Source organism: Ciona intestinalis, chromosome 2, assembly GCF_000224145.3.
Source record: "Ciona intestinalis chromosome 2, KH, whole genome shotgun sequence".
Classification (NCBI taxonomy): domain Eukaryota; kingdom Metazoa; phylum Chordata; class Ascidiacea; order Phlebobranchia; family Cionidae; genus Ciona; species Ciona intestinalis.
The window spans coordinates 2,259,661-2,270,726 of NC_020167.2; the positions used below are offsets into that span (position 1 = coordinate 2,259,661).

The 11,066-nt window shown below is 31.2% G+C and overlaps 2 protein-coding genes across 2 annotated transcripts in view; both read right to left on the reverse strand.

Moving 5' to 3' along the window:
- Positions 1-9,076, reverse strand: part of LOC100176029 (restin homolog) — a 9,456-nt gene extending 380 nt beyond the window's left edge. The window contains exons 1-19 of the mRNA XM_018816936.2: positions 8,942-9,076; positions 8,352-8,475; positions 7,911-8,035; positions 7,471-7,608; positions 6,681-6,815; positions 6,249-6,314; positions 5,996-6,048; positions 5,561-5,642; positions 4,982-5,058; positions 4,479-4,566; positions 4,284-4,408; positions 2,796-3,146; positions 2,361-2,457; positions 2,049-2,216; positions 1,573-1,731; positions 1,255-1,421; positions 535-646; positions 134-245; positions 5-21 (exon numbers count right to left, since the gene is read on the reverse strand). Of these exons, the coding sequence (XP_018672481.1) occupies positions 5-21; positions 134-245; positions 535-646; positions 1,255-1,421; positions 1,573-1,731; positions 2,049-2,216; positions 2,361-2,457; positions 2,796-3,146; positions 4,284-4,408; positions 4,479-4,566; positions 4,982-5,058; positions 5,561-5,642; positions 5,996-6,048; positions 6,249-6,314; positions 6,681-6,815; positions 7,471-7,608; positions 7,911-8,035; positions 8,352-8,475; positions 8,942-8,947 (2,202 nt within the window). The 5' untranslated portion in view covers positions 8,948-9,076. The remainder of the gene's footprint in view (positions 1-4; positions 22-133; positions 246-534; positions 647-1,254; positions 1,422-1,572; positions 1,732-2,048; positions 2,217-2,360; positions 2,458-2,795; positions 3,147-4,283; positions 4,409-4,478; positions 4,567-4,981; positions 5,059-5,560; positions 5,643-5,995; positions 6,049-6,248; positions 6,315-6,680; positions 6,816-7,470; positions 7,609-7,910; positions 8,036-8,351; positions 8,476-8,941) is intronic.
- A 1,223-nt stretch (positions 9,077-10,299) lies between these two features.
- On the reverse strand, positions 10,300-11,052 carry LOC101242794 (protein FAM84B-like). Its single transcript, XM_004225729.1, has one exon. The coding sequence runs from the start codon at positions 11,050-11,052 to the stop codon at positions 10,300-10,302; it is 753 nt and encodes a 250-aa protein (XP_004225777.1).
- Positions 11,053-11,066: the final 14 nt, after the last annotated feature.

An 11,066-nucleotide genomic window follows, 5' to 3' on the forward strand; every position in this document is an offset into this window, starting at 1 on the left:
GAACAAACACACGGATATTTCCTGCAAAAAATTAGACAAAGAATTTTTTTTAAATAAAATGTGCAATTTTATGTTTAAAATCTGAAAATTTTTTTCAGGGAATAAACTTCTTAAAAATAAATTATTTTCCGACCCTTCAATTCAACAAGTTCGTTGTGATATTTCTTCCGGAGTTTCATTTCCTTTCTATATCTTCTCACAAGATCCTTGCTACTTTCATTCACCTCGCACAATGCTTCGGATATCTGCAGCCAATTTGAAAGGGGTTTACCAGTGCTATGCCTTATTATTATAAAGTGAGTAAACTACTACGCATTAAATTAATGGTCAGTACCATGGGCACCTAACTAAAATGCAGGGAAGCCAGAAACTGCATTGCCCAGAGTAAAATATATGAGGTGATTTCAGATTGCATGAACAGTGTAAATGATCACTGTATAAACACTTGAAAAATGCACACAAAAGTAATGGTGCAGTAAAAACACGACATGCTACAATAATAAAACTTGTACTGTCAGTTTCAATTATTCTCACCTGCTTGCCAGCTCTCTTTATTCCTTCTTGGAGAAGAAGAGGAAATGTTTCAACTTCTCTTCGTAGTTGAGTGTTTTCATGAGAGAGCTTGTGTAACACCGATGTCACTTGTCTGTGCGGAAATAATAAAATAAATGATGTAGTTTGGGTAGGGTAAGATAAAATATGTTTTCATTCTTTTTTCTTGTCCCATTTCGTAGTAAACAAAGTATATTTAAAGACGTGTTTAACCGTAGCCAAGCAAAACATCGTTGTTCTTGTTAATTGTTAAAAATATGATTAGAAAATATGGGATTTGGGTGCGAACAGTATCCCATAATACCCCACAAATGTATGGAAAGCATGTAATTAATGTGAAAAGCAAACGATTTAAGATTTTCGTCGAAACAGGTTTTATTTCTTTAATTTTTTAAACTGTGCATCATTATATAAATTAATGACATTCGTTAATTTGTTTTTGCAGGGGGAGACCACAGATATTTTACGAGTTAACGTGTATGTAACTTCAAGGGAGTTTTTTTTTCTGTATGGCTGAAAACTTGGACAACCAATAAGTACCCACTAAGTTTCAGCAATTTCCGTTAAGTGTATAATCCAACAACACACTCCAAAAATAACAGCATTAAGATTACTTTGGTTATATACGGCCATACGAACACACCAACCAACAAGCATTATGATACGAGTAAGACTGTCAAATACAAACACTAAATATCATACCTGATAGATTTATGCAAACTTTTGGTTTTGATAGTAAGAGATTGTGTAGCAAACTCAGCATCGTGTTTCATTTTCAACATTTCAACACGTTGAGATTCAACCATGCTCTCTACCTCTACCCGGTGTTTGGAAATTTGATCACACAGCTGTTTTTCAAGAGCAGTGTTCTGAAAACAAATTTAAAGTTTTGACATATTTATTTACACAGATTTTTTTTAATTTAAACTGTAAAAATAATTAAAAATTCAAAGGCAATACCATTGATATCTGTAAACATAAACATTGGTGTATTTTTACTTAAAAAACTTTCCACAATACCTTGGCTTGTACTTCAGTAGCAACTTTTGCCATCGATTCATGTTTACGCTTTTCAGCTTGTAGTGAGTTTTGCAATGTGTTGAGTTGTATACGAAGATTTCCCGTCTCATTTTCCTTCTGTGCGAGTGCGGAATCAGATTTTCCGCTCATTATTTGCAACTGAAAAAAGGGGTTTGTGGAAATGTAAAGTTTGGTATGTTTTGAGTGCATGTTATACATTTTTCTTTCGAAAAACAGAATAATTAGTTTATTCTAATTAAGCGATTATATAATTAAAACAAAACATTTAAAGTTGTCATTTTTTCTGCATTTTATGATATCACAACTATATTATGTACACATTTACCCAAAAATGCTGAAACAACCACTTTTAATAGCACCTATGGTCTACAACTTAATGATGATAAATGATGATATGCCACACTCTTGGGCCTTACTAGTTTACCCATACAAAAACAATGGTTTACACGTATCACCTGTCTCTGTGCATTCTCTTTTTCCAGTTCTACACAACCAACTTTATTCTCAAGTTCTTCAATTTTCACTTGTTTTTGCTCCACCACTCTTTCACTTTCCTGCAGCTTTTGTTTCGTCATAATCACCACTGCTCCTTTTGTTTCCAACTCCTCTTTCATATTCTCACACTAAAATGAAAATAAATACGTAATTATGTTATGAGTTATAACAGCGTTTTTTTTTTGTGTTTGGGATCAAGCATTTTTACAGCTTTAAATCAAAAAATAGGGTAATATATGACATCAAACTTTAAAACATACTTATTAAACTACCTCAGTAAGTTTGGAAAATAGTTTTGAATTCACTTCAGTTAGTTCTTCTTTTACTTGCGAATATTTGGTTTTCGATTTTGAAAGATTTTCCTCCAATCTGTCACAAACAGGAGTTCAAATTTTACTGGGATTTTTTTAACTTATAAAATCATATTCAACTCATACATTACTATTTAGAACTTATGCAGTGGATCTTAATCTTTTTCATGATAAGGTTATTTATATTGGTGCTTTAACTTAGACTTTCAGATCACCCATGATTTTATATTATTTTAGCATGAAAAAAGTTAGAACGTATAAACTGTTTTAATTAAAATTTAAACTTAGTATTGAATAAGCCTGTAAAAATTGTGATGGAAAGGCAGGAAATTCATTAATGAGACAGATATCTCCCATTTATTATCAGCTAATGGAATATTGAATGAAATTTCACACCTCTGAATCAATTTATCCGACTCCAGTTTCTGTTCGTTAAAAGCTTCTTCTGATTCAGCGATTTCGCGCTTGAGTTGTTCCTCGTTACGGTTCATTGCTCGTTTTAATTCCTGATAATTCTCGGCAGCTTCTTTTCGCTGTTGATGCATGAGCGCACGCGACTCTTCCAAGTCACGCTCCACTGAACGCAGCTTTTCCTTAGAAGTAGCCTTGTGCCGGTCAAAACTGGATCCAACTCGTTTCAACTTGATTTCCAGCTCATTATTTTCTTCTTTCATCTCTAGAACTTCACTTTTACACGATGCGAGCTCCAGAGATTGCCTTTCAAGATCTTCTATTTTCTTGTTACATCTAGGGAGTAAGACACAATTGAAAATCAAAAACTTAAAATGACCAGTAATAATTAGAGCTTAGTTCCAGTTTTAGTTTCAGTATTCACTAAAATTAATTAAGTTTTATAGAAAAACCATATTTTTTACATGCAAAATGTATGCATGAACTTACATAATTTAGCATACTATGTGCTGCTCATTATTTAACTAAATTGGTAAACAAAACAAAAAATTGATCAAAAAATAGAGCAGTGTTAAAATACAAATAAAGAATAAGGGGACCTTTAAAAGTGCATTTTACTCTTTAACTTTAACATATACATAGTGAAGCTAGTAAATATTATTAAAGCATTTGCATGGTGAGTTTTTTACCCGCAAGCATAGATTGACAAGTAACAGTGATTATCAATTAGTAGCAGCAACACGAGTCGGGTAATTTAAGGAACTTCAATACACTTAAGTAGACCATGATTGCTTCATACACTCTGTGTAAGTGAATGAAGTGTCTTTCAAGTTTACTTGTAAAAGCAATCAGCAAATAGTTTTTCACAAATATATAAGTTTCATTAGGAATATACTGTACAGGCACACTTCGATGTGAGAGTTTAAATACAGTTTTTGCTTTTTTAACAAAATATAGAGACCTGGATCAAATTTATAACATCCAATCAATATTGTTACATAACCTTCTTAACACCATTTAATCAACATTATTTTCATTTTTATTTTAAATCCTGAATATGATGCCGCATATATTCTAGGAAATTAAGTAACTTCATGAATACCAGCTCGAGTGAAGTACAATAGAGATGCAAATTGCAATATAAAAACTCATTGCACATTTTTTTAAAGTTTGTGTGATGTGTTACGTAACTCATACTCATACTATTATCCAAGATAAATCTATAACAAAAACTGATAAACAAAAATTACTTAAATGTATTTAAAAAAGTACACTAATTTGCATGCCTACAAATACCATTATAGTTATACACTATAACTCTAATGCAGTAATTACACAATTATAATTTTACTCAGCGCTTTTACACATCAACACAATTACGTACATATATATATATATATATCATTAATAATATAAAAAAATACTTTTCCTGAATTTTAAAAACAAAATTCCAATACACGAACCGCAACTTACTTTTTCAACTCCACCAGAAGGTTTTGATTTTCATCAGATAATTTATGAGCTTGCAAGTCGAGGTTATGTTGGTTGGAAGCATGGCTCTGCGATTCTCGTTGCATAACTTCAACATTACGTTTTAACTGAAATGATAAGTTAGCCATTCACCTGAAATTCGTGACAACCATAACCGAAAACAAAACAACAATATACCTTATTATTTTCACTTTCTAAAGATTCAATTTGAGAAGTTTGTTCCTGGATTAACTTTTGAGAAGTCTCTTCACTCTTTTTCAATTTTCTGTAATTTAAAAAATATCTATACACTTACATATATATAAAAATGTTTAAAAAAAATTAATGTGACTTATTTGAAAAAAAAGTGGTATTAAAATATAAATAACCTGTGTTATTGAAATAAGAAGCTGTATAACATGAATATTTAAATAAATGATAAAAAGATTACCTAACAGCTTAAATATTATCATTGTAGTTTCATGGTAAAATATATATCTGTAATTTACCGATACGCGCATACAATAAAATTTAAAAACAATTCGTTAATTAAATTTAGTAATTTATTATTTGAATTTTAAATTTAAATTTCTCTCAAGTAAATGGAACTTTTAAATTCCACAATTGGACCTTTACAAGTTGTTTGTTCAGCAAGATAAAAAGATCAGTCTTATCATGCAATGTTATGTAAACAAACAAACCTTTCGTTTTGTTTGATTGTCTCTTTCAAGTCACTCATCTGGTTTTCAATTGTATCAACTTTATCTGTCAGTTTATCCTGTGTGTAGAACACAAAGAAAATCATTTAATTTGTAGGGGTTAAAACAGAAGGGGTTATAATATAATATGTAGCATATTATTATTAGCTTTGTTGGTATAGTTATTGTGAGCCAAACCATATATATAGAGTTTCACCATTTCATTGTATGTTGCCAAAATACACTGATTGACATTACAGTAGCTTTTTTGTTTTGCTGCCAATTTCATGCCAAAACAGTCATGTAGTATAGATACTTGTACATAAAATATAGAACAATCAACTCCTTGGAATGTAACCTCAATGAAAATATCAAAAAAACATTTAAAATATTTTTGTTGTTTAGCAAAATATTTAGAGTTTTGCTAAATCAATATTTATGTCAATTGGGTAAACAATGTATGTCACACAGCATTAAAATGGTAATTTAAAAACACAAGTATAGTCATGTCCGCAAATGACAAGGGTAACCGCACATATCTACAGTTGCACAATATACTTAATAATTCACGACCCAATTTACCCGTTCGTGACGTAAATCTCCGATTTCATTTTCTTTGTTTTTCAACAATCGTTCATTACGAGTTTTCTCCTCACTTTGTTGTCTGTTCGCAAAACAACAAATTATAAAAAAAAACGCTAGCCAAGATTTTCTTTTTGGCAAAACCGTGGGCTTTTTGCCAGAAAACAAGTGTATATGGTTTTGAAGCTAAACTAAATTCCATTTGCCTTGCCACATCTGTTTAAAAGACGATTAACATCAATATAGTTTGAATTTCCAAGTGGAGAGCAGGAGGGTTATTGTGTAGGTTGTTTTGATTAAGTAATATTTATAGCAGATTAACAAGCAAACGTGTAAAGTAACCGTTTTGACGATTTTGTATAAATTTTTATTAAGAATTAATTTGTTTTGGATAATAAAATTAAAATTGTTAGTCTGGAATCTTAATCAATATACCTTTCAACTTCCAAAAGTTTTTTTTCTAAATTCTCTTTTTCTGCAGAAATCGCCTACAATGTAAAATAATGTTTAAGAGTTAAAAAATTGAACTACTTGATTTGCGGCAGTTTTCTACATAAAATGCCAAGTTTTATGTTGTTGATAAATAATAATTATTTAAAATTTTGATCCAAACGTTTTTGTTTAAAATAACACAGGACAATGTGAAAACAAAGCCAGAATATGCACAAGACTCATGTGATTAACAAACCTGGGAAATGTCACCATTATGACCATTTATGATCGGGTGTGGTGCATTTCTCAACTTCTCCTCCATCTATAAAATGAAATAAATGGCTGGTGTAAAACAAACTGTCAATGTATTTAACTCATAAATATTTTCATTCACTTGTCCCTTATTATGCTACTTGCACAGCAAATCAACCTATACTAACAAATAACAAAAAACAGAGATAAATTCGACTTAAGTCCCCCAGATCCCATGGCATTTTATCACAGATAAAATACACTACCTGAAGTTACATAATAAGTCACGGTTAAAGATATATGTAAGATATTTTCATACGTAAAGTGTATTGAATGTATTATAACTGCAACACAAAATGACGTAAACAAAAAATCAGCAAAGTTTTCTGATTAATTAACAAGCTTATAACATTAATGTATCAACAGAAGAACACACCTCATTCATCTTGGTGTCATACTCATCAAAAGCCTTCATTAGTTCAGCATGTAAGTTTGCCTTTTCTTTATGGAGTTGTTCAATGTTTGTGACAAGTTTCATGCTGCTGCTGTCACCGTTTTCCTCCAGTATATCCTGTTTACATGATAGCTTCAGTAAGAAACGGTAAATTGTTGCAGATAACATGTTAATATGTGTTAAGATTTTATACGATCTGTTTATGAAGTGTTTACTGTTTAGACTTTAATTTAAAAGTTTTTGATTTATAAACAAGTTAAACATGACAGAAGTGGTAATCACGTTTACCTATGTCTTTAAAAAAATAATGAAACTGTTGTTGCTTATAAAATATGCATGTATCTGGTAAATGTCACCTTAAACACTTAAAATCAGTAATAAAACTTAATCAGGACTATGTTTAAATTTATAGCTAAAAATTACTTATGCGGAACAGTTGTTAATGGATTTTAGAACAAAAACATCGGTTAATTTCTGTCTCATATAAAGAAATTTAATTGCTAAATGAAACACAACCAAAAAATGTTTTAAATTTAAAAATGAAACATATATATATTCACTTTTTACAAATTATGTAAACCCTGATTTTGTGTGTTGCTTACATATTGAATATTTATATAGTTGAAAAGTTGAAACAAGCAAATTACTTTAACAGAACAACAAAACAAGCAACAATGAAACAGTCAATGCCAAGGGCTCAGTGGGAAAATAAACAAAAACTGTGTTCATTTTACAGCAAAGCAAATTTGCAAAAGATAGGTCGTCACATTACTTGTAAATCTTCTATCAACTTTTGTTTATCTTTGAGGACATCAGCTTGTGTGCGTTGCATCATCTTCATTCGACTTCTCTTCGATATTTCCTCTTTTTGAAGTCGGCTCTTAAGATGCTGAACTGTTTTCTGGAGTTCCTGTCAAAGAGAGGAACAATTTTATTGAATAAATAAATAACGGTTATTTAGTCTTACGTTGCCGGACTAAGCAGTCATTATAATCCTACTAGTAGCTTAAATCCTACACTTTTTGCTCAATTGACAATGTGTTGTTAGTCTACTTAAAACGTTGTTATTTTACAATAAAATAAAAATAAAATTTAAAACATTTTTTTAAACCCTTTTTTTTAAATATTTTTTTAAAAACATAAAACCTTTTAAAAAACACTGTAATATTTAGTATGATTTTAAAATAGTTACATTGCACATGGAGAACTTACTTCTGTTTTATCTCTGAGAGCATCCCTCTGCTGTGTGCATGTGGTTAGCTCTTTCTGTATGATGTTGAATTCGATCTCACTGGGTTGAGTTCCATCAGAATCCTCATCACTTGAGCTTGACATATCTTTATAATAAAAACAATACCAGTTACAGAAATAAAAAAGGTCCGAAAGATATGCAGAGAGAACAACATAAAATAACACATTTTTTTTAAAAATATTGTAAAATAACGAATGTAAAGATTATATTGTTGAAACAACAAAGAGAATGGAATTAACATCAAAAATAGTCATTACAACAAGCCTAAAAAAGGAAAGAGAGTCACGCAAAAATGATGGCTGTTGAACTGAACAAAAAGAATAATAAAAAGGAATAAACCCTAATTAAAAAACGTCTGACTGCCAAATCAAATAAACACCAAAACAATTATCTTCACTCACCAGGAAGAGCATCATCATCATCTAATCCTAGATCCCTCCGGAAGATATCCTTCTTCATGGGTGAAGGTTGAGGCCGATGTTTTGGACTGAAGCTGTTTTCTCTCAACGTTCTTCCATATTTAAACTATTTTTATAATTAAGGTAAGAGTTATATTACCAATAATTAAGGTATTTTGAGGATGTCAAGATTATTTAAAATGGATATTGGCATTTTTAGCATAGTTAAAGGTAATATCAAAACAGTTTCGGACTGTTAAAGTTACCAAATGATGGCACAACATGAACCAATACTTTAAACTTTAAATAATGTTCATGAAATAAATTACAATTAAATATATATAAAAAATGTAACACATACATACATATATATATATACGCCATTTCTTGTAGAAAACATAGGATTAGAATCTGTAAAATCACTATCACGTGTATACTATTAAAATTAGGGCATCACTAATTATAACTGAAACGTAACACTTCCAGTGTTTGTTGTTGCATTAAATATTAGATACACAGTACAGAAGTGAGACGGCACAGGATAAAAGGAAAGGTAACCACAGGAAACACGTGGCATGAAACATACACCTTACCTCCATCCTGCTTGGCTTGTTGCAACACCAGCAATGCCCTATCTGTTTAAACCACACACCTGAGTAGCAAATACAATGACAATTTAACCAGTGTGCAAAATATGAAATTAAAACTAATATTAACAATGTAAGAAATCCAGTACCAGGTCTATATAAAAACGTCACCTATTTGACAACTGGCCACTACTTCCAGCTGCAGCAAATGTAAGCTAAACTATAAACTAACTTGCTCTAATATAATAACTGTGGATCTACAGAGGGGTTATTAGAATGGTAGAACATTAGTTGAAAAATGACTGAAATCATGTCATGAAAAAACACATATTGATGTACAGAATGATTGATTAAATAATAACATCTGGTTTATAACCTCTCTTGATTAGGTAAGAGTCAATGTACAAGCTAACAAGTGTAGATAATGATAGAAGTACTTAATAGATAACAAACTCACAATGCAAGAGAATAAATAAGTTTGTGTAAAAAGAACACTTGATAAGGCAATGCTGAGACCTTTACAAATGCGGGTAACATGGCAATGAAATTACATGAAATTGGAGACTTAGGGATTCTGAAAATAGCATCGTAATTAATAATTAAATAGATCAAATCAATATGTGGCAAGGCTATACTTGGTGATAATGATATAGAATATATTTTAATGCCATAAAGCTGAGCTTAGTGGTAAGAACGGCTTTGTTTGCTATTGCTAATAATTGTATTCGAAATGTATCTTTAATATTTGGAGCAAGGGATTTTAAAAATTATTTTTGTTTGCTGATAACACTTAAGCTCGCTGACTTTAAAAAACTTTTATGTTAACAACATGTTAATATTTGATCTTGATAAGACAAACGAACATATCTACAATATATATTCTTTAGTAACTAATATGTGATTACTGAGTAGCGCATTTAATACACGGAACAGTGTAGCACATTGAAGTACTAGGGAAAACCATGTTAAAATAGAAAAAAAACATGATTACTTAAATTATATTTAAACCTTGTGTACGTTGTGTTAATATTCTTAGATGTGATACTGGATTATATTCTGTAGTGCCAGAAACATAGGTACAAAACTTTTTTTCTACACTAATTGAATTAATTAAACCGCTGTTCATATTATCATACCATACAAATTTGTTTTCAGTGATTTAAAATTTAATGAAATGCAATATATGTATGTGTGTATAACGCATAAGAAATTCATACTAATCATATGCCACTATTTTGAATATACCTCAAGCCCTTACAAATACTCTGTTCACTTGGAACATTTAGTAAAATTATCATTTGATGCCAACCAGCTTGTAAGTAATACTATTAAAAAACCAGCAACAAGGTTTACACTCCGTGCTGTCATCTTCCTTCCATTTTCTCAAAATTTTGTCGGAAATCTGTCAGTTCGGAAATGGAAGAAAACTTCTTTACCTCTGCCACCTCATCACTGTCATATATCTCAAGAACATAAATCTTGGGAAGGTTCTTCGAGGGGGTGGCATCGAGGTCTTTCACTCTCATATCATCCACTGCGAATTCTGACTGGTTTGTCCGACACCACATCACAAAACACTCGCTGTTCTTCCAAATACTGTCCTTTCTTCCAATCTGTGCTTTAGCATTGTGTATGCATTGCACAGAAGGAAGGCAGCGTGCTTTGTAGATGTTGTTTACCATCCTTGCCCGTCGACCACCTTTAATATCATCCACACAGTGTGATACTACCTGTTCGTTCTCAAGATGAACAAACATTCTATTTCCAACAAACATGGCCCAATGAAAAGTTAAATCATCTCTTACGAACTCCACAGCATCACCAGGTCGCAAATGCTTTAACAGATCATCTATTTCAATTGGTTGTATGTTTCTATCGCGCTCAGCAAACAGCTTTCCATTGGCTGTAACAGTGTAGGTGAAAAACTTTTGGTTTTCAGGTAGAACTTCATCGTGGACAACGCGTTCAGTTGAGTCACCATCTGTTGTGTGAAATACAAACATTAGATGATCATCATTATCTTCAGATTTTTCCGTCGGCTCATATTTGTCAACATTTAAGTCCTCCGGATCGATTCCTGATGTTGGGACTTGATTATACGACTTAGTGTTTCCCATACTTTTATTAATTA